Here is a 24029-nt window from a genome sequence, read left to right as displayed (position 1 = left end):
TTTGTATTTTTAGTAGAGACAGGGTTTCACCGTGTTAGCCAGGATGGTCTCAATTTCCTGACCTTGTGATCTGCCCGCCTCCACTTGCCAAAGTGCTAGGATTACAGGCATGAGCCACCGCACCTGACCCTCCTTCACTTTTTAAAAAGTTTTTCTGTCTTTAGAAAACAAGTCTCGCACAAAGTAACATACAGAGTGTTCTAGTAAGTATGAGTTTATACAGAAGACCTAGGGAGCTCTTATTCTACTTTTTCAAGTGGAGACTGTCCCCTAAAAATAGAAAACCTGACATACTGCTGATAAATATATTTAAGCTCATGGTGAATATTTTCAGCCCCTGTCATCACTAAGTTAGTCAATAACATTACAAGGATTTTATAAATAGCAGAGAATAATATTTCCACATACTTTGTGGTAGCCAGAAAACAAGATGAACAAAAACCTTTTTATCGGCATTAATTGCAACAGAATAAAACAAAATAACCTATACGGTCAGTCTTAAAATTTTGTTATGAAAGGTTAAAACCCAGGTTATATATCGTAGTACTTTATTTTATTTCTATTTTAAAAGCTTTGGCATTACATGTGATTTTTAGTTACATTTTTAAAATAAACTTAATTGTGCACATTTGAGTTTTACAAAATGTTGTAGGATACCTACAGATAGTAAAATGGTTACTATAGAGAATCAGATTAACATATTCATCATCTCATATAGTTTTTGTGACAAGAGTATGCACAGTATACTTATTTTATAAAAAAATCTCTAATACCATACAATTTTTTTTACTTCCTATTTACTATCCTCATGTTGGATATTAGATCTCTAAACTTGTTCATTCTACATATTTGCTATTTTGTATTGTTTTACAGACATCTCCCAATTTTCTTTTTCTTCATTCTCCTCCCCTTGGTAATCACTGTTTCATTTCCTATCTCTGCATATTTGAGAGATTTTAAGATATTTTGCATATTTTTTTTCTGTGTCTGGCTTTACTTAGCATAGTGTTCTTCAGTTCCATCTATGTTGTGACAAATAGCAGAATTGAATTCCTTTTTTAAGGCTGAATAATATTCATAAATATAGTATTTTCTGTATTCATCCTTTGATGGACACTTAAGTTTATTCCATATTTAGCTAAGAGGAGTGATACTGCAGTTAATATGCCAGTGCAGATACTTTAACTATGTGATGATTTTCTCCCTTTTAGGTATACCCAGAAGAGGGATTGCTGGGTCATATGGTAGTTCTAGTTTTAATGTTTTAGGAACCTCTATCCTGTTTTTTATAATGGCTATACCAGGCTATATTTTCCCACCAACAGGATTGTTAGGATTCCCGTTCCTCCACGTCCTCTCCTACATTGGTTATATCTTGTCTTTTTAAAATAATCATTCTTACACGTGAGAGGTGATATCTCATAGTGCTTTTAATTTGTATTTCCCTGATAATTAATGATGTCAAGCACTTTTTCCTATACCTGTTGGCCATTTTTTGTTTCTTCTTTGGAGAACTACCTGTTCAGATCCTTTGCTCATTTCTTAAATTGGATTGTTAATTCTGCTATTGAGTTGGAAGAGTTCTTTGTAAATTTTGATATTAACCTCTTACCAGATACGTGGTTTGCATATACTTTTTCTTAATCCGTAGATTGCCTTTTAAGTTTGTTGATTGTTCCCTTTTCTGTGCAGAAGCTTTTTAGTTTTACATAGTCCTATTTATTTTTGGTTTGGTATTTTGACTTTTAGTGTGACAGCCAAAAGATTACTGCCAAGGCTAATGTGAAGGAGCATTTCCCCTATGCTCTCTTGTAGGAGTTTTATAGTTTCAGGTTTTACATTTAGAGCTTTTATCAATTTTATGTTGATTTTGTGTATAGTGTAAGTTATGGGTTCAATTTCATTGTTTTAAATGTGGAAATCCAAATTTCCTAGCACCATTTACTATGTTTTAATTAATTAATTAATTTACTTATTTTTTTGAGATGGTGTCTCACTCTGTCACCCCGGCTGGGGTGCAGTGGTGTGATCTCAGCTTACTGCAACCTCCGCCTCCCAGGTTCAAGTGACTCTCCTGCCTCAGCCTCCCGAGTAGCTGGGATTACAGGCATGCACCACCGCGCCTTGCTAATTTTTTTTCCCCAGCACCATTTACTAAAGAGACTATCCTATCTGCATTGTATCCTTTTGGTGCCCTTGTCAAAAATTCGTTTACCGTATATTTTTAGATTTATTTCTGTGCTCCCTATTTTTTTTCCACAGACATATATATATATATATATATATTTCAATACCATACTGTTTTGATTACTATAGCTTTGTTAGTGTAGTTTTAAATCCAGAAGTGTGTGCCTCAAAACTCATGGGCATTTATGGCCTAATTTCACACTGATCATAGGTTACTCTGATTTCCACATACCCAGTGTAGTTCACCAGTCTTGTTGTGCCCATGAATGGACTTGGAGAAGAACAAGTCTTTAGAATACCTGCCAGGGTCATCATCATCATTAAGGGAGGACCCATCATTTTTTCACAAGCCCTGGTGTTACTCTCGCTCACCTCTCAGTGACTATTTCCTGTCATTGGCCTGGATGTTCTGGCACTTTGGATCCCCACTTTGGATCCCCACCTGGACCAAGCCCGTGTCTTTTGTACTGATGACTATACAGTCCAACAGGAAACCAGTACAGCTTTCCAAATCCCTCTAAGGTGATCAACACCCTATAATATCAACTCAAGTAGGGCATAGAAGGGATTCATCCTGTTACATATGACAGGATAGAAGGGGGTTTTCTGAAACCACTATCTTACCTTTTAACTTCCCAGTCTGGCCCTTTTTCAAGGCCAGGGAAAGGAATGGAGGCTTACTGCTGATTACCACAACCTCATCAATGCTATACTTATTAAATCTCTTTACATTAGACATTGTCACCATCTTGGAAGAAGTTCAGAATTCCTCTGCAACTTGGTTTACTGTTATTGACCTGGCAAACATGTTTTGTTTTGTCTCAATTTTTAGAGAAATTCAGGTGCAGTTCACTTTTACATTTAAAGGCCAAAGATACATTTTTATAAAGCTTCCAATAGGCTACCTCAGTAGTCCTCCACTGGCTCATGATCTGTGTAGAGAGGACCTAGCTGCCCTCTGACTTCCACCTGTGGCATTATGTGGGTGGTGTCCTTCTGGGTGATAACCCAAAGGAAGAGGTAAAATTGACCCTTACATTGAGAACCAACCTCATGACCCATGGGGATGGGCCATCACCCTACACAAGATACAAGGGCCTGCCATCTCCATCAATTTTGGGGGCTATATTTAGAGTAAGGAAGGCAGACAAACTTCACAATCAGCATCCCTGAAGCTTCTCACTCACAGGGTTCTTTTCTTGGCTAAAGAGGCCCAGCACATTGTTGGCATTTGTGTCTTACTGAGATAACACATTCATCACCTCTAATGCTTTCTAAGATGCATCAGGCCGCTCACAAGACATTCACCTTCATCTGTGTTCTTCTCAAGAAAAAGCTGTAAGAGCTGCCCAGTGGTTAGTCCAGGAGGCTCTTCCACTAGTCCCATGGGGAAAGGACTTGCAATGGTAGGTAATAGGTTTCAATAATAATACTTCTTGACTCATGGAGTCTTTAGACTACTCACTCTGGGTCTTGACTCCCAATGGGCTTTTGGTGTATGCCTGTGGTTAATATATGCTTCTCAAGACACAGTTGGTTGCAGTTTATCTGGTTCTCCCTGAGACCAAGACACTGACAGGATTTGAATTCATCTACTGAAAACAGAGATGTACATTGTGCCTTGGATTTAAGAACCCTATTCTAGAAAACCAGGTGCGGCTACCAAGCATCTTTTGTCAAATGGAAGGAATACTTGCAGGACTGAGACAGGCCTGGAGTTTCAGGTGTTTCTGTACTTCACAAGACTGTCAGTTTCTGTCCCTCCAGCATGCCAGAAGATGATCAACAACCAGAGACCATTTTGCCTTTAGCTAGTCGGGTCCTTTCCAACAGCTGGAAAGCTACTGCACTGCTGCAACAGGGGTGTACCTACTTTATTGATGGACGTGCAGAGGTGCCCAAGTCACATCTGGATGGGCAACATCTATCATCCAGTGTCAGATAAACCCTTCCAGCTGCAGAAAAAGGACCACTCAGTATGCAGAACTGATGGCCCATTTCCACTAGGTCATGAGGTTGGTTCTCAAAGTGAGGGCCCATCTTACCTCTTCCTCTTGGTTATCTTTTCATCCTCCTGGTTGGTGAGCAGTCTGCCATGCAAGGCCAGTCTGAAACCCACATTTTCACCAATTCTGGGGCCATCACTAATGGGTAATCACTGTTTGGTGGTCACAAACTGGAAAATTCACGGTCAGGCACTGGGGGGTACCTCCCTTTGGTGGAACAGTGCTGATATCTGTGCCACACAGTCTATTTTTATTCACTGTGTCTAGGCTCACACCAGTAAAGTCCTGCCTCTCAATATGACAAAGCAAATTACCTTACCTACGTCCTTACTGTGAGGGTGATGGCATGGGCCGGCGCTTGCCCCAGGCACCCTCAGTCCTGCTGCTGGATCATCTGGTTAGTGGCTTCTGACTCAGAGGACCTTCGTACCCTGGAGTGCAGTGGGCCTTCCAGTGATTCCCTTGACATAAGGGGCATGGACAAGGGGGTGGCTTATTTTTATTTGGACAATCTTTTTAAAGTGTCCTTGTAGTCCGCACTGGAAGCAAGTCCTATTAGGCATTTGATTTGCCCAGCCTTTCCCTTTTCCAGAGCCACCAAAGTCCGCTTGCCTGAGGGCCATGACTAAAGTGATGGCCTTTTTTTAAAAAATCCTGTTTGTCCCATTCTGCCTGCTTCTCCTGATCTCTATTACAAAAAACCAAGTTTGCCAAGTTCACTAGGGTTTCTAAGTTTTGCTCCGGGCCTAAGGCGAACTTTTGAAGTTTTTTTCTAATGTCTGCAGCTGACTGAGTGATAAACTTATCCTTTAAGATTAGTTGGCCTTCAATAGAGTAAGGTGACAGTGAGGTATGCTTCCTCAGTGCCTCCCTAGTCTCTCCAGAAAGGCAGTAGGATTTTTTTCCTTTCCCTGTGTTATAGTGGACATCATTGAATAATTCATAGGCTTCTTCCTAGTTTTCCTTAGTCTTCTAGCACTCAAGTTAGCAAATGTCTGCAGCACCAATATCCATGTTCTGATTCTGCGTCCCAGTGAGGGTCTACACTGGGAACTGCCTGCTGGCCTTTGGGAGAATTGTTCTCTTTCCTCTGTTGCCATCCTGTCATTGACCTGACTGAGATACCAGAGATCACCAAACTCTCGGGCTGCAGTTACGGTGGCACTTCTCTCATCTGGGGTTAGTGTCTGATTTAGCAGTAACATTATATCTCTCTCCATGTCAGATCAAAGGATTGTCCTAACCCTTGTTAGCCATCAGGGTTATCTGAGAATTTTTCTAGGTCTGTTTTAATTTGGTTCAAGTCTGAGAGGGGAAAAAGTACATGCACTCTGACTGGGTCGAATTCTCCTCCCACCACTTGGAGGGGGCATAATTTTGGAATATTGGCACTCTTTGGTTCATTGTTTACCCCTTTGTTTATCTCCTTTTGGACTGTTTGGGTTGAAGGGAGTCCTTATTAGTCGGGGAAGGAGCCAGGGGAACGCTGGGGTAAGGAGGTAGACTCTGAGGGCTTCCTGAAGGGCATAAATTACACTTTTTACATAATTACGAGTTGTCTCTTAATGAAAAGAAAGTTTGAACATATGGCACTTCACTCCATTTGCCCTCTTTTCTACAAAAGAGGTTAGCTGTAAGATGGTGGTATAATTTATACTTCCCTCAGGAGGCCAGGTTTCTCTCCCTTGAAGAGGATATTGTGGCCAGGCAGTGCTGCGAAAGAATATAAGTTGTCTCTTTCTTAGTGTCTGAGGATCAAATTGTCCCAATTCTCCAGAATACATCTTAGGGGCATTTTTGCCTTGGAGGCAACGTTTCCCATCTGAAAAAGGACATAGGGATGCCAGCACCCCTAGTCATTTTCCGATGAGCATTAGTCCTAGAGCGTACTCTATCTTCTTAATGCTTATTCCTTTCCAGGGTGCATAACCACCCATGGACCTCTGCTTATCGAATTAGTTATGCTTACCGATGTAACAGTCCTGCACCCATTTTCCTGCCTTTCTTGACCACAAAGAAAGGGATCCGGGCTGCTGGATTCTAATGGTCCTTTACCAGTGTGCCCAACATTGCCTTTGCACTCAGGGATGAGTTCTAGAGCTCAGCTGGGTTCCTGAGTATTTCATAACAACCCAATTGCCCTATCAAGGTTCATTCCCATAAACAACAGTTCCTATGCAAATTCATTTCAGAGAGGGTGTAGGTAACCTTTTGAGTCAGGATTGAGACAGAGTTTTTGCCCACTAGGGCCTTTGTCCTTCTTTTCCTTTGTAGGAATATGCTCTAATTATTGATCTTAAACTTTTTGTTTCCCTGGATTAAATCCTTTTGGGTATGAAATATGAGAGATGGATCCTATTTATCCTATGTGCCTTTTTCCTGTGAGAAGGAGAACGAGCAGAAAAACATGGGCTTTCTGGGTTTTATGTGCTGAAGTCCAGTTGTTAAACTTCTGGGCACTATGTTATCCTTCCAATAGTATTGACTTATGTAGGATAACTAGGCAAAGCTGTGAGAGAGATAATTCCTCTCTTGGCAGATGGATTTCGGGAACACAGTGGAAGGACGTTTGCTCATGGATTTTGGGAACACAGCAGAAGGACGTTTGCTCATTGCCCTCATTTGCCACTATAGGAATGTGCACCTCACTTTAATTTACTCAATTCGTTTTCATCCTGATCTATTGTGTTGTTGTAGACCCAGTTCCAGTTGTTAAAGTACTGGGTCATCAGTTCTAAGGCCCTGGCCAAGGAGCCAAGGCTTGGAGATTGTATTGCAGGGGGGGTAAGCTGGGTAGAAATTGGGGGAGTAGAGCATGTTACACAATGGGAGAGCAATCTTCCTAGCCATTTACAAACTTGGGACCCTGGCAAGGGTGTTGGGGAATGGGTCCCACATAACTGCCTGTGTCAAGAGCTGCGTACCTAAATTGAGAGGGCCACCAGGGGAAAGACTCCCTGGGTTCATAGCCTAGTGCCTAAGGATGCAGCGTAGAGCTTTCTTAGATCCCTTTGGAGATACAAATTTCTCTAATACTTGGGAGAGGAAGTGAAAGTGTGATGCATTAGTACCTAGGAGGCAGGGATCAGAGGAAGTAGATTCAGAGGTAAGGAGAATTTTGGGGTACACTTTCAAGAAAGTAATGGTTGGGACCCAGGAAGTATGGGTCAGTAGGACAGGTAGGGGTGCACACATGGGCGACTGTTGAGTAGAGACTTCTGGCTATGCCATGATCTTGACTGGCCAGTGCCGGGAGTTTGGGACAACAGCTTTCTGCCTCTAGTTGGCCCTCGGCTTTCCCCAGGAATATTGTGAAAGTGGAAGCTGGTTCCAGGGAGACCAATACTCCCAACTCAGAAGGGTTGGGGGTTGTTAGAAAGCCTTTTCCCAGAAAGCTTAACACTGAGTCTTAAGTCCAGCAGCCATGCTATTCATGTTTAACTGGCCGACAGGTGCCCGATATTTTCCTCTGATTCTAAGGAAGGATAGGACAGAATAGCAAGTGAAAATGGTTCGATATTACTCACCGCTTTGGAGAATCCCCGTACAGGCCACCAAATGTTACTGGTAGGTCTTTGTTCTTAGAGCTCCCAAGATGGTAGCAGGCCTCTCCCAAGATGGCAGCAAGCCTTTTATTCTCTGACCTGGGGTTCTTGGCCTCATGGATTCCAAGGAATGGAACCTTGGGCCATGCAATGTGTGTTATAGCTCTATTAGAAGCTGTGGGTCATGGAAGAGAACCGTGGAACCCAGAAACTAGTGTTCAGCTTGATTAAGACAAACCCAGGCACTTAGCCATGCAGGAACATGGTGAGCCTCTAACCCAATAAGGAGTGGTAATCGGCACCTCGCTGGACCAGAAGTGTGGCAGACACTCTGCCAGATCCGGAGAGGTGGAAGTCAGCGGCGGGCCTGGCACAGCAATCAGCAGTGGTGGACGGCAAAAGAAAGCTCATCTCGAATCGGAACAAACATGGACCAGAAGAGTATGCAGTTGCAAGATTTGAGTGAAAACAGAGCTCTCATACAACGGGAGGGGACCCAAAGGGGGTTGCCACTGCCAGCTCAAATGCCTGGGTTTATATCCCAATTGTTGTCTCTCCCCCTGTGCTCTCACGCAATAGATGATTGACTATTTCTTTACCTTTCACTTTTAGCCTAATTGGTATTTTAGTGAGCTCTCTTTACTACCTGATTGGTCGGGTGTGAGCTGAGTTACAAGTACCGTGTTTAAAGGTGGGTGCAGTCACCTTCCTTAGCTAGGCTTAGGAATTCTTCATTGGCCTAGGAAATCCAGCTAGTCCTGTCTCTCACAGAGAGGCAGAGTACAGCAATTATAAGGCATTGAACTCAGTGCTGCCCTGTTACAGCAGAAAACCAAACCAAACCAAACTCAGCTGACATCCACCCATGGAGTGAGCATTTAAACAAGCCCTAGCCAGAGGGGAATTTCTGATCCCATTAGTCAGAACTTGAGTTCCCAGAAGCCTTGTGGCTGTGGGCTAAAGTGGACCCTAAACAAATTTGAAGCAGTCTAGGCCACAAAGACTGCAACTCCTAGGTGAGTTCTAGTGCTGAACTGGGCCCAGAACCAGTGGACTAGTGGGGCACATGGCCTACTGATACATGAGCTAGGGCAGCTAAGGGAATGCTGACATCACCCATCCCCTAACCCCAGGCTTCACAGCTCATGTCTCCAAAAAGAGACCCCTTCCTTCCACTTGAGGTGAGGAGAAGGAAAAACGGGGAGGACTTTGTCTTGCATTTTTGTGTACCAGCTCAGCCACAGCAGAGTAAGGCAGTGGTCATAGTCATGAGGCTCCCTTTACAAACCCTAGCTCTGTCATGACATTTCTATACACACCCTGGGCCAGAGGGAAACCCACTGCCTTGAAGGGAAAGACCCAGTCCTTGCAGAATTTAGCTGCTAACTAAAGAGCCCTTGGGTCCTGAATAACTAGCAGTGATTCCCAGTTACTATACTGAGGACTTTAGGTGACACTTTGAGACTTGCTGGCTTCAGGTGAGACTCAGCACATTCCCAGGTGTGGTGGCTACAGGGTGATACTTCTGCCTGAGAAAAGCAGAGGAAAAAGTAAAGAGGATTTTGTCGTGCATGTGAGGCACCAGCTTGGCCACAGGGAAGTATAGCACCAAGTGAACTTATGAGGTCCCTGATTCCAGACTTGGTTCGTGTATGGCATTTCTGGACCTTCCCTTGGGAAAAGGGAAACACCCTGCCCTGAAGAATGAGCCCCAGTTTGGGAAGTATTAACCACAAGCTGATTGAAGAGTCTGAAGGGAACATTGGTGGTAGTATGGAAGTACTCTCCATGGTCTGTGATGGTGGTAGCCACAGAGTGAGGCTCTTCTGCCTTTGGAACAAATTGAGAAGAGAGAGAAGGACTGCATTTTTTGGTTTGAGCACCAGCTCAGCCACAATACAATAGAATTACAGATAGATTTCTAAATGACTTGACTGTAGTCCCTGGCTTGTGAACAGCACCTCTGGACCTTTCTGGGGCCTAGCAGAACTTACTACCCTGAAGGGAAGAACACAGGCCTGGCTGCCTATGGTACCTGCTAATTTTAGAACCCCAGGGCTTTGAGAAAACATCGGTGGTAGCCAGGGAGTGGTTCCAACAGGCTTTGGGTGAGACTCAGTGCTTTGCTGGCTTCATGTCTGAGCCACTGCATTTCTAGTCATTTTGGCCACAGGGGTGCTTGTGTCACCCTTCCTCCAGCTCCAGGCAGCTCAGCCCAGAGGCAGAGACTCTGTTTTGGAGAAAGTGAGGGAAGAGAACAAGGGTCTCTGCCTGGTGATCAAAAAAGAAAAAAAAAATCTTAATTCTCCAAGTTGAATATGTAAGTGAAGAGATTATGCTCTCCTCCCTTTTTATAAAGCACTTAATTTAGAAAACTTTTATATGTAATTATTTTCTTTGAAATGTATGCACATCATTTAAAAAGCTAAATATGTCTTTTGTCATTTAATTTGACTCAGGTGTACCTTTATTTTAAACCTGGAAATCATTGTTTTGAAATACCAGTAGCAAAAGGTAGAGCACCCTATTCCAGAATTTCTTTTGGAGAGTAGAGCCTACCTTCAGCAGGACCTGGCTCCAAGTTCCAAAACTATCTTATGTCGTGAAGAAATAGAAAATTTGTATTTCTTTTGAATATAGGCAATTCAATTTTCTGTTGACTAAGCCAAAACACAGATGGCCTCCCCAGTTACCAGGTGAATTTAGGGTGAACGTGTGTGTGTGCATGTGTGTGTGTGTTTGTGTGTAGCAACACGCTGTTTTAATGAGCACCTGGGTGCAGGTGGGCTGAGGCCTGAAATGGAGTCAGCACCAAGTGAGGGTGGGGCAAAGGTTTTATAGTCTCCTATAAGCAGGAAGTGTCCTAGTCTGACATAACTGCTATGTTGTACCCGGATGGCCTTTCTAGATCCTCAGGGGTTCGTGTCTTCTGGCAGGCTCTCTTGCTGCTTCTGCTATCTTGCTGGCACACGCTGCTGGTGCAGGTAGCCTTGCACCTTGGGACTGGGCCTGAGAAGGGAGGAGTTATTCATCTCCTTAAGCTTTCAGGCCCGGGGGAAGAATCTTACATTCCTGTCTATTTGGTTATAGAAAAGGGAAAACAGACGACTTTCTCAACAACTACTTCAGGCGTGACATAGGGGTGGTGTGGGCACCTTGGACAAAGAAAAACTTAATTTTGGGGGTATTCTGAAGAGATGGGTTGGTATCCATCATGTCGTTGTAGCAGGAGCATTGTCTGGATTGTCTGGTGATTAACTGTAGTTTCAACAAGAGTTTCAGTGGCTTTTATTATCAGTAGGATAACACACCAGAGAAACAGGAGGACCCAATGATGAAGATTACTGCCCCTACCAGTGTTTTAAATCCTCCTAAATTAGAGAACCACCCTCCTAGAAGGTTTGTTGGGTCCCATCCCTTCCAGGTTTGGACTGGTACATGGGCTACTTTTCTGATGTTAGAAGCGATTTCTAGAACCTCTTATCCGTTATCATCTGTGTTAAGATGGCGATTTAGAGATATTAAATTTACCACAGACTCCACTCTCTTCTGCTAATAAGTAGTTTCATGCTAGCCTGTTTTGACAAATTGCTGCACACATTTGGTTTTGTGGTGCTGAGCATTTCCGGGGCTGAGGCAGTTTGGTTAGTGATTATCTCTAGAACAGTCTGTTGTCTAGTTATTCTATTCAGCATATATATAGAAGTGCAATAACCCCATGAACCATCCTCAGCCCAAGTGGCAGGACCGTAATATTCGATGATCCATTGCGGAGGTCATTTGTCCCTTTGCCATCTTTTGGCTTTCTCCTACCTTTAAGGATAGTTTTTCTTTGTTTAGGTTATTATATACAAGGACTCCAAGGGTGCTGCCCGCTGTTAATGTTTTGGAGGAAGGAGTAGTCTTGGGGTGAGCTTGACCCTGGTGCGATGGACCCAGTGGGGGAGTCTTTGGACTCTCACTGCAGTTGGTGTGCTGAATATCACAGTGTAGGGGCCTGTCCACTTTGGTTGTAGCTTTTGGTGAGGGTCGGGTTGGCAGATAAACCCCGTTCTTTCCACATGAATGAATGTGAGTGCACTATGTGGAACGCATAACAAGAATTTGAATATATGTTGATCTGTTTTCTGGCTGCTAGAGTGAGAGCTCAAGTGAGGGTGATGAGTTCAGCTTTTTGGGAGGTGGTGCCTAGAAGGAGTGGATTGGCTTTAATAGTGTGTGGGGGAGGTGACTCTATAGCATAGCCAGCATGCCAGCGTCCTTGATGTAGTAAGGAGCTGCCATTTACAAACCAAGTAAAGGAGGCATCTGGAAGGGGTTGATCTGTTAGGTTTGGAAAAGGTATAAGAAAGGTTTGAACAGTGTTCACACTGAAGTTTGAAGGGTCTTGGGCAGTTGTAGCTTCAGGTAAGACCATGGCTGTGTTTAGATGGGAGCTGGTTAGCACAGTGATTTGGGGGGTTTCTATGAATAGAGAATACGGTTGGAGGAGCCATGAGGCAGAGATGAGACTTAGTACACTGCGGTGAACTAGCATGTCTTTGATGTTATGGGTTGAATAAACTGTTAGGTTGGCATGGAGAGATGGTTTTAGACTTTCAAGGGTGAGGACAGCAGCTGCTGCCAATGCTCGGAGGCAGGCAGGCCATCTGAGGACTGTGACTTCAAGCTGTTTAGAGAGGTAGGCAACAACCTGGAGGGTGGGTCCCTTAGACTGGGTTAGAACACCTAGTGCAACTCCATGCTGTTCATCGGTATAGAGGGAGAAAGGTTTGGTGAGGTCTGGGAGAGTGAGGACGGGGGCTGAAATGAGAGCCTTTTGGAGTAGATGGAAAGGTTGGGTAATAGGCTGTGCAGGTTTTAAAGGCTCATGGAGAGGGTCTTTAGCAGCTTGGTATAACGGTTTGGCAAGTAAAGCGAAGGAGAGAACCCAGAGCCTAAAATATCCCACTAGTTCTTGAAAAGAGAATTTCTTGCTTAGTTTATGGAGGCCGGAGGCACTAGAGGAGGGATGTGCGGTCAGTTGTGAGCCCTTGGGTTCACGGGCTAAGAGCTAGGCCTAAATAGGTGACTGAGGGGGTGCATATTTGTGCTTTCTTAGGGGAGACCCAATACCCCTATTCTGCCAAGAAGTTCAAAAGAGAGAGAGAGTATGGGTGTTGCAGTCTCTTTGAGAGGGGGTACACAGGAGCAGATTATTAACATATTGAAGGAAAGTGGACAGTTTTAGGGATAAGGTAGAGAGGTCATGAGCAAAGGGCATGTCCAAAAAGGTGGGTGCTCTCTCTGAAACCTTGAGGTAGTACACACCAGGTGAGCTGACATGAAAGGTGGGTGTCAGGGTTTTCCCACGTAAAGGCAAAGAGGTTTTGGGAATCAGAGTGTAAAGGAATTGTGGGGAAAAAAACCATCCTTTAGATTTAGAACAGAAAAATGGGTGGTATTGGAGGGAATTGTGGAAAGTGAAGTATATGGGTTAGGAACTGCTGGAAAGCTTGGTTAATGAGCCTGAGGTCCTGGACTAAGCGATGAGCTCCTGGCTTTTTAACAGGTAGAACTGGTGTGTTAAAAGGGGAGTTTGTTGGGTGGATGGGTGACTGGCGAGGAGGTGAGAAATGATTAGGCCTACAAGAGCTGCTTGGGGGATGGGATACTGCTTCTGTGATAGAAACTGGGTGGGCTCTTTAAGGGTAATGCGGACGGGGATGTGGTGTTTTGCGCCTAAACAGTGGGGTTAACTACAGATGGGGGATAAGGAAAAGTTGCATGTTTTAACGTGTCAGGTTGGAGGAGTAGAAGAGAGTTAGGAGTGCCAGAGGAGTCTAGGTGGATGTCTTGGGTACTATGGGGAACATGGAAGTGGAGAGTAATGTGGAGTTTTGAAAGGATGTCTCTGCCTAGGAGCAGAGTTGGGTATGAGGGCAGGACTAAGAAAGAGTGAGTGAAGGAAAAGGTGTGTAGGGAGCAGAAGAGTGGAGTGGTTACTCGGGGTTTGGAGACTTGTCCACCAATTCCCACAACAGAGACTTGGGAGGAGTGGGTGGGTCCTGAAAAATTAGGTAAAGCAGAGTAGGTTACCCAGTATTAATTTAAAAATCATACTGGCCTACTTGCCACCATCAGGGTTACCACTTGGCTCGGATGAAGTGATGGTAGTTTCCGGGATGTCCTTTCCAGGGCACCATCAGTCTTCAGTGGCAAGGCCAATGAGATCCAAGCAGGAGGTTTTGGCCTGCTTGGGAAGGGATGGGGGCGGTCCTTGCTGGGGCCACTCATAGTACAACTTCCAGTGGGGTCCTCTGCAGAGGGGCACAGCCTTGTGGGCTTACCTGGGTGTGGGCATTGTCTGGACCAGTGGCCTTCATTGCCGCACTTGAAACAGGTGCCAGGTGGAGGTGAATTACTAGGAGGCTTCTGTGTGGAGCTGCCGCCCCGTGGGCCAGCAGGGGGCCCCCGATGGTGGAGGCAAGCATTTGAAACTCTGCCTGTTTTTGCCTTTTACTTTCCTCATCATGATTGTTAAAGACTTTGAAGGGTAAATTAAGAAGATCTTACCGTAGGGTTTGAGGGCCGTCATCAAGCTTCTGAAGCTTGCACCAAATATCAAGGTTGGATTGGGAGATGAACTGAAGGTTTAAAATAGTGGTTCCTTCTCACCTGGATGGGTCTAGGTTGGTATATTTTCTCATGGCTTCAGTTAAACAAGGGAGAAAAAGGGCTGGGTTTTCGTCAGGACCTTGGGTGACTTCTGAAAGATTTTCATAGTTTATCACTTTATGGGCACCCTTTTTGAATGCTGCAAGGAGACACACAATCATGTCTCAAATGCGGCGTCCAGAGGCCCTGTCTTGATAATCCCAGTGGGGGTCCTGCTTGAGGACTGCCTCTGCACCAGTAGGCTGGGCAGGAGCCTGGTGATGAATTGTATCAGTATGCGCCTGAGCTAGGGTGCAGATAACAGTCCCAGTCTTCTGGGGTGAGGGTGGAAGAGAGGATAACATAGAGATCATGCCAGGTTACTTCGTGAGACTGGGTAAAATACTGAAACTGCGTAATATAAGAGGCAGGGTCTTCTGGAAATGAACCGAGTCTTTTGTTAATTTGAGAGAGATCAGTGAGGGAGAAGGGAACATGAACTCTAATAATACCTTTGGTTCCTGCTACTTTCTGAAGGGGGCATTCTAGCACAGGTGCTGAAGTAAGGTTGGGGCATGCCAAAGTTGGTGCCTGAGCGGTATGGGCAAGAGAGAAGGAAGAACCTGGAAGTGGTTCCTGCTGAGGATGTGAAGGGGGAATGGGGGTTGAGTTAACAGGCAGTGGAGGATAGATAGGGGCATAAGGTGGTGGGATGGGTTTACAGGCTTCAGGAGAGGGCGGTGAGAAAGGAGAATGAGTACAGGCAATGCTAGAATTGTCCTGAGGGAGGATGGTGTAGGAAAAGAAGTGGATACAGCTGACTGGGAAGATGGCTGAGAAGACAATGAGGAGGCTTGGGGGGTTAAAGAAGACGGTTGAGAGGAAGAGGTAGGGGCTGGGAGGGGTGGACAGCAGTCTGCTGGATCTAACAAGGAAAAAGAGGTAGGGTTGGGAGGAGAAAGGTGATCAAGGTGGCAAGAATGGAGGAGAAGGATTTGAACAGGTGAGCAAAAATTGCAGAGGTCGGGTTGTAATCTGAGTGCAAAAAGGCCTAGACATAAGGAATTTCTTCCAATTTTTCCAGTTGTCGACAATAATTGCTTACATCAGTTAAAATTGTTAAGTTGAACGTTCTATTTGCAGGCCATTTGGACCCATTATCTAATTCGTACTGCAACCAGGCTGTACTGCAAAAAAGACAAGGCGCTTAGGGCGGATATCTTGACTGAGGCCTAAGGTTTGCAGGTTTTTTATGAGGCAGCCTAAAGGGCTGTTTTTTGGAATGGAAGACTGGGAGTTTCCCATAATGGAGGGTAGGCTTGGGAGAACAGGGAAAAGGAGACCATCCTGGATGACCGGAGGGAGATGATAAAAGGAGCGATCGTCACCGCTGCCTTTTTTGTCCTGGAACGGGATCACATGACTTGGAGGCGTCCTTCTGAGACCAGATGATCAGCAAGTACCTGGCACATGCCAGAGCCTTCTGGGACCAACGTTGGATTTTTGGACCGGAGAAACCGAGAGGCCATGCAGAGTTTCCCCTGCTAACGGGCTCCCGGGAAACTTACCAGTAGGCGAGATCAGTGACCGATGTGCATGCAGAGACAGGCGATTGGAAGCTGAGGAGCTTCCTTTGTCCGGCTGCTAGGGTAGAGGGGTAGGGTCCACAGGGGACGCAGACCTGAGCCCCTCCTGGGTCTCAGCACCAGATGTAAGGTTCTTGTATTGGTTGGAACCCCAAGAGTGTGCCAACACACAAGGCAGTGTGGAGCAACATGCTGTTTTAATGAGAGCCTGGGTGCAGGTGGGCTGAGGCCTAAAATGGGGTCAGCCTGAACAATACATATTTTTAAAAAGATTCTGTCTTCTACTTAAGGACTAGTTTTCATTACTTTTATTTTTGTTTTTGCAATCTGTTAGCAGATGACCTGTGATATATATCACATTGTGATTCAATTTTATGTAAAAAAAAAAAAAAAGCAACAGTTTTCTCTCTGTTCTACCATTGTGGAGAGTTTTTCTGGAGTTGAAAATAATTTTGTTTTTAGTTGCTTTTTAAACGCTATCCAGAATTACCAAACATGATATAAACATATAAGTTACCCACAAGGCTTCACTGTAAAGGGCCTTTCTTTTTTTGAGCGTCTAGTCACAATTTGCAATTGTACAGCAAAATATTGCACAATTTTTAGATAGAAGGGTCTCTCTATTTGGAATCTACAGTTCTTTCAGAGTAAGTAGACCATATTTCTACAAAAATAACTTCACAAAACAACAACCAGATATTCCAGTTCTTTCTTTTAATGCCCCTGGCATCTTCAGACCCAAAACTGAGTCAGAGATTATGGGGCCCAGAAACAATTGGGCTCACATCTGTGCATTGAGTAGGCGTTAAGACCCTCAACTTCATTCCTTCTCCTGCTGTCCAAATGCCCAGGAATCTACAGAGGGCACCTGTCACATTCCTGCCCTTCAAAGACCTAAGTCTGCAGCTTAAACTTTTGAATGTAGGTCCTGGGGTTCTTCAGCATCTATTAGAGAAGCCTCCATGAGGGCATATCTCCTCTAGATTTTCTCCCCATTCTGTAGCTCCCAGAAATAGTAAACCAGGTTGACTCTGCCTAGAGTCCACAAAGAGGGGCTGTCATTTGCCTAAGATGCAAAATAAAGGGCTAGACTTTGAACTGAGGATGGATAGAAAACTCAGGGGAGACATCTACCTTGTGAGACATCAACATAGACTTTGTAAAGTCCCTCTTTTGGGGTGGGTTTTTCCATGTTTTGTAGATTTTGTCCAGTGACCTGCTGCAGTTGTACAAATAGTAAAAAGTAGAGCACCCTGTCTCCGAGTTTCTTTTGGAGAGTAAAGCCTACCTTCAGCAAAACCTGGAAGAATCTGTAAGTGTAAACAAGTACCTTAGCAATGAGAGGTCAGCACCACAAAACGTCCAGTCATGACCACAATTACACCTCATCTGTGAACTCTTACTGGAGTAGGATAGTTTTATCTTTCCTCTTACCCAAGAGTTAGCTGATCAGAGACAGGTAGTATCCAACATGGTTGGCTGCTTTACAAAGGCAGTTTAATTTACTTTCCTGGCCTCATAGAAGTACCTTGAATTGGTCCTGCCTGATTCATCATGGGGACATCAGCCTAGGCTTACTGGAACCCGTCTCATCAGCATCCGAGATTCTATGAGACATTTAGGGATGTCCTGTGAAGACTGTTGATGGGGTATTCTGCTTTCATCTCAGCGGAAGAGAAATAAGGCATCTAGGGTTTGTTTCTCCCCTCATAGAATGAATCTTCTTGGTTGGTACCTAGATGGGGGTTTCTTCAGTTTCCTGGTACTTGGATGAAGAACCAAGAGGAGATCTGGAGATGCAAACTAATGTATAGACCAATTGCCTCCATTTGGTATGGCTATTAGAAAAGCAAATGGAGCTGTCATGGCTCCATCATGCATGAACTTTCAGTCTAGAAAATGTAGGTAAATGCTTGAATTTGGAAGTGTGTGGCCAGTTTTTTTAAAAAGTAGAGATATAGGTGCACAGGGAACTTGGGCTTCATTTGAGCTCCTTACTTCCCTAATGTTATTGTGAGTTCTGATGTCACTACCTGAATGGCCATTCTTTTTTTGTTGTGGTTTTTTTTTTTTTTTTTTTTTGAGACAAGAGTCTTGCTCTGTTGCCCAGGCTGGAGTGCAGTGGCAGGATCTCGGCTCACTGCAAGCTGCAAGCTCTGCCTCCTGGGTTCACGCCATTCTCCTGCATCAGACTCCCGAGTAGCTGGGACTACAGGCGCCTGCCACCATGCCCGGCTAATTTTTTTGTATTTTTAGTAGAGATGGGGTTTCACCTTGTTACCCAGGATGGTCTCGATCTCCTGACCTCATGATCCGCCCGCCTTGGCCTCCGAAAGTGCTGGGATTACAGGCATGAGCCACCGCACCTGGCCTGAATGGCCATTCTTGAACAGAATTATTAGGAGGAGGAGGAGGAGAAGGAGGAGGAGAAGGAGGAGGAGGTAGTAGTAGTAGTAGTACAGCAGTGGTGGTGGCCGTAAATGCTTTTACCTTCTTAGGAATAAAATATTTAGCTTCTAATATGTTAGTGCCAGAAAATTCTAAAGGTTTATGTTATATTTATTGTTACATTACAGAATAGAGAATTGGCTTAAACAATTGAAATTACACAAACTGTGAAAGTCAAGTTTCTTGTGGGCAGCCTTAGGAAAGACATAACTGAAAATCAGCCACTGGTATAAAGATGTGAAGCCCAGGGTCCCAGCCCTGCCCAGATTCACGCTCTTCGAAACCTTGTCTAAATATGTTTCCACCCTGGAATTTGCCCTCACAGAACTGATTAGGGGAGATCAGAGGTTTCAGTAGCTGCTCTTGCTGCCTCCCCAAACCTGGTTCCCACAATTTCCCCAAATCCAAACAGATAAATGGGAGCCAAAGACTATATTTTGGGGCCTTAATTTTTATTTTTTAATTAAAATCTGTGTTTCTAAAAACATTTTACTCAGTAACCTGTTCTCTATTTCTTCGGATCCAGTAGTTCTCCAAGTTATAAAACAGTAAATATAAATACAACAATAAAAAGTTCCTCTAACCTATATGCCACACTTATTTCTGTGTCTCTTCCATCTATATTTAGCTTTATTTTATTCCTTTTTTTTTTCTTTTTTTCTTTTCTTTTTTTTTTTTTTGATGGAGTCTTGCTCTGTCACCCAGGCTGGAGTGCAATGGCACAGTCTTGGCTCACTGCAACCCACGCCTCCTGGGTTCAAGCGATTCTCCTGGCTCAGTCTCCCAAGTGTGGGATTACAGGTTCCCACCACCATGCCCAGTTAATTTTTTGTATTTTTAGTAGAGACGGGGTTTTGCCTTGTTGGCCAAGTTGGTCTCGAACTCTGGACCTCAGGTGATCCACCCGCCTCAGCCTCCCAAAGTACTAGTATTACAGGCATAAGCCACCACGCCCGGCCTATACGTTTTATTTTTAAAATCAGTGATAGATAAATGGAAAAAGAAATAGAAAGAGTATGCCCTGTATTCACATCCTGGCAATTATGAGACACTTTGCATCTACCTCCCAGGGTTTTATGAAGATTAACTCACATAATGTGAAGTTCCCCGCATAGTGTTTTGTAATGTACTTCCCAGCACATAGTACATGCTCCATAAACATTGCATTAATGTATATGCACAAGTTGTTTCCCAAATGGAGATTTGCTCAGACATTGTGGTCCTCTTTAAACTTTAAAGGGCTAGCAGATAATGCCATGTTTCAGAATTGTGACTGGTGGTCTTCACTTTGGACCAAAAATATTTGTATTGGGCTAAGAGTATTGTGTAAAAGGACTCTGTTTGTTGTGCCTGTAGTTTTCTACCTAAGTGCTACTCGTGATGGACCTAGGAGGAGCAACATTAACATGAACAGGGACACTTCTTACAGGAGCCAGTTAATAGACCTCTTCCAAACCTACAGAATCACATTACTTAAAGTGGGGCTCAGAATAGCAAATGATATATGCACATTGAAGTTTCAGAAGCAATGCTTAGCTAAGTGGCTCTCAGCCCAAGCCTCCAATTAGGGTCACATGTCCAGTTTAAAGAAATACTCTCACTTGTACCCTCCCCACAGGTTCTGTCTATTGGTCTGGGTAAGAACATTGTTGTTTTAGTTTCGTACCCCATGTGATCCTAAGGTAAGGCCAGGGTCAAGCATGAGGACCCTTAGATACATTTGAGAGAGTTGAGTTCAGCCTTTGTTCCAGAGGAAGGTCACAGGGCCTGCTCTCCTTTGGTTTGGTGTGGTCAAGTCAGTGCAGCCAATATTTTTATTATTGTAGCCAAAATTGCTGGCTTCCATGGGACAGAAGGGCACTTGATGGCAGGAAAATGAAAACTCACATTTTGACCTTTATGTAGGAGCTCATTGTTCCTGTCTTGTATGAAGAAGAAACAGGAAAGTAGCTTTTTCTGCATTTCAAGGTCCTTCTGCCTGTGTGTGTGGTCATAGCAGGTGAAGGAGTTGTGCTGACATCTCTAAAGGCATATTCTCAAGATGTGTGATTTGTCCAGATAATCTTATCTGAACAGAAATCAGAAAAAGAGGAAGAAATGGCTGGTTCTCGGATAAATGAGTACTAGGTCAGGGGCTGGGTCAGCTGTTTCTCCAGAAATGTCATGTGTTTAAAACTTGCAGACTTTTATTTATATATTTGTAATGTTTCTGCCTAATAAATTTATTTCAAGTACTTTTTAAATTTTTCTTCTTGTGATAGTCAAGGGGCTCTGAAAAATATTTCTTTCCTATATATCAATGTTTTATATCCATTCAGGCTTTTTACGTGCCGTAAGCAATCTTTACTATAAATTTTTGACCTGCAAAATGAATGTTTCTTTTGTATCTGTTGAACATGGGAAGGTGTGGATGCCCAAGATTCCCACTGGAGATGGATTCGGGTCCTTGGATTAGTTAAAAGAAAGTTGATGGAATTTTGCATGAAACTGATGTTTCTTTATGATTAGATTCAGATTTTGCCTTCTTGACCTATGCTGTTATAGCAATAATGTTGTAACCTCCTCCTGTGCATTTTTACACGTGATACCAGTTTTTTCTGTTACAGTTGGTGTTAATTTTATTCACTAGGTTAAGATGCTTTCTGACAGATTTCTTCACTACAAAGCAAATTAGTTTTCTCTGTATTATTAAGTACATTGGGGAGATTTAATAACTGATGGGCATGAACCATCACATTTAATTTGGAAGTTCTCTTTCTTAGATTATTTGACCTTGGAAAATGAAGGCTCTTATTTAATGGTCAAATGAACTGAGATAAATGCAGGCTCTGCCACTTAATGTTTGGCAGAATATTCTCCTTGGTTCAGAAGCATTGGCATCACAGGTGAACTTGTTCAAAATTCAGAAAGTCAGGTTTCAGCCCAGACCTTCTGAATCAAAATCTACATTTTAAACAGATTTCCAATTTCTTGTCATATGCATTAAAATCTGAGAGGCACTTCAGATGATTTTTCCTTCTGAGAAATTTATCCAACTTATCTTGTGTAATGTAAGTATAGCTGTCCAATATGTAATGCCTGTATTGGCACCCTTATTTTTATACTATAACGCTTAACAAAAGTATAGCATCTACACTGGTTTTGTAAATCTTATGCCATCCTCTTTCCTTAGAGTTACAGAATGCATTTGAGAATCTTTGTGTTTTAAACAGTATCTTACTGGACAATTTATGCCAGAAAAAGTTCACTTTACTCTCTTCAATTCAGTTGGAGTCAAATTAAGAACTCTGCCCATGGCACATTTTGTAAATGTGTGTGTATTTTTTCCCCCCAGGGACTATTGGCATTCAGTGATGTGGTCATAGAATTCTCTCCAGAGGAGTGGGCATGTCTGGACCCTGCCCAGCGAAATTTGTATAGGGATGTGATGTTCGAGAACTACAGAAACCTGGTCTCCCTGGGTGAGGATAACTTCAATACACAATTTGTATTTCATACTATGAATTTCATATTTTTCACTCCTGAAATGTTACCTGAGAGTTTGTCATTTGCATGAATGAGTTTTTGATCTCTGCTTCTAAGGAAAACTTGGGAATTTGTTGGTATAGAAAATAAAATCTTCAAAATGTTTCATCTTGACATAAATTTTAAGGTCTAAATTCTTCAGTCTAGATGACTGGTAATTCCAGAACTTTAGTGGCATAAGATACTGTTGCCCACACCTCAAAATCTAATTACACTACCAAGTTTTGATTCAGTAGTATTGGGTAGTGGAGCTAAGAACCTATACGTTTTTGGGAGACCGAGGTGGGCAGATCACCTGAGGTCAGGAGTTCAAGACCAGCCTGGCTAACATGGTGAAACCCCATTTCTACTAAAAATACAAAAAAAAAAAAAAAATTAGATGGGCATGGTGGCATGTGCCTGTAATCCCAGCTACTTGGGAGATTGAAGCAGGAAAATCACTTGAACCTGAGAGGCAGAGGTTGCAGTGAACCGAGATCACGCTATTGCACTCCAGCTTGGGCAACAAAAGCTAAACTCCATCTCAACAAACAAACAAACAAAAAGAACCTATACATTTAAAGTCCTTTCTAAATATTGTATAGTTAATGTCAGAAAATAGTATTTTGGGACTAATTTTCTAGAACCTTCTAAAAAATTGTTTTCCTACCAAGCACCGTACTAGGTTGGTAATTGGAGCGTGCCAGCAAGAGTCATGTTATTTTTTCTAATGGAACAGGTCTTGCTATGTCTAATCCAGACCTGGTCACCTGTCTAGAACAAAGAAAACAGCCTGGGAGTTTAAAGAGACAGGTGATAGTAGCCAAATTTCAAGGCAGGTAGGAGTAAATAAAGTAGATGACACAGGTTAGAGGCCCAAATGTCAAGGAGAAAGCCAGAAATGAAAATGTGGTTTGGGCAGCTCTGCTTCAGAAAAGCCTGAGTTTCTTTGTCTTCCTCTCACAGGAGCATCTTCTGCCCCATGCTCTTAAGTTCTCTAAGGATTCCACTACCATGAAGTGATTTTCCTTTGAGGTTACAGAGTGAAGCAAAGTCCTGTTCATGGTTTATAAGGCACTATATAATCTGACTGCTTTTCCATTGCTTTGTGGAACATAGGCATATCTACATATTTTTGAGGAACTCTATTTTATACCATGTAATTCTCTTTTTGCATCTTGTCTGAAATTTGTGAGAGTAGTGGTATATTGGCATTTGGTTCAGAAATCCCAGGAACACCACAAACATATGTTGTGTTTTCAGCTTTATGATTTTCTATCCTATGGAGGTTTCAAATGTGATTTTACAGAAGCTCATACTCAGTGATTTTATCAGAACACTAAATATAAGAAAATCTAAACTTATTTTACTTCAAAATTTTATTTTCTAAGTAAAAACTGAGATTGGTAATTTAAACTCTATGCCCACATTGTTACAGTATCAACAGTAATATAATTTAATATATCTACTCCCTACATTTAAAAACAATACTGTTTTATTAGGGAGCTTGGAAGATTGCTGAGCATATATTAAACTCCCACCTTTTACCTTATTTTTAAATAACTATATTTTAAATTTGTTTTTATTTACTATAAAGCTTACTGGGGTATACATACATATACATGCATGCATATATATTTGTGTGTGTAACAACTCTTTTACAAATAAAAATTATGAATGTCCAACATAAAAATTTGATGTGTACACATTGTACTATAATTAACACACTCAAATTGATTTGGAGTGAGAATTCCTAATGTCTACTACCTTAGCAAATTTTAAGCCTACAAGACATTATTAACTGTATTCATGAAATTACACATTCGATCTTTTAAATTTGTTCATCTTAAAACCAAACAACAATTCTAGCACTTTGGGAGGCCAAGGTGGGCGGATCACTTGAGGTCAGGAGTTTGAGACCAGCCTGGCCAACATAATGAAACCCCATCTCTACTTAAAAAAACTAAAATTAGCTGGGCATGGTGGCGGGTACCTGTAATCCCAGCTACTCGGGAAGCAGAGGCAGGAGAATTTGCTTGAATCTGGGAAGTGGAGGCTGCAGCAAGCAGCCACTGCACTCCAGATCCTGCCATTGCACTCCAGCCTGGGCGACAGAG

General features: G+C 43.0%; 1 protein-coding gene across 1 annotated transcript in view; it reads left to right on the top strand.

The window, feature by feature from the left end:
* Nucleotides 1-24029, top strand: part of LOC101002059 (protein ZNF738) — a 94120-nt gene that overhangs the window by 68778 nt on the left and 1313 nt on the right. The window contains 2 exon segments of the mRNA XM_031655138.1: nt 21743-21869; nt 22652-22745. Coding sequence (XP_031510998.1) covers nt 21743-21869; nt 22652-22745 — 221 coding nt within the window.

This window comes from Papio anubis, chromosome 1 (genome assembly GCF_008728515.1).
Source record: "Papio anubis isolate 15944 chromosome 1, Panubis1.0, whole genome shotgun sequence".
Classification (NCBI taxonomy): Eukaryota; Metazoa; Chordata; class Mammalia; order Primates; family Cercopithecidae; genus Papio; species Papio anubis.
The sequence above is the reverse complement of the archived record's forward strand: the minus strand, read 5'-3'. Positions and strand labels throughout refer to the sequence as shown.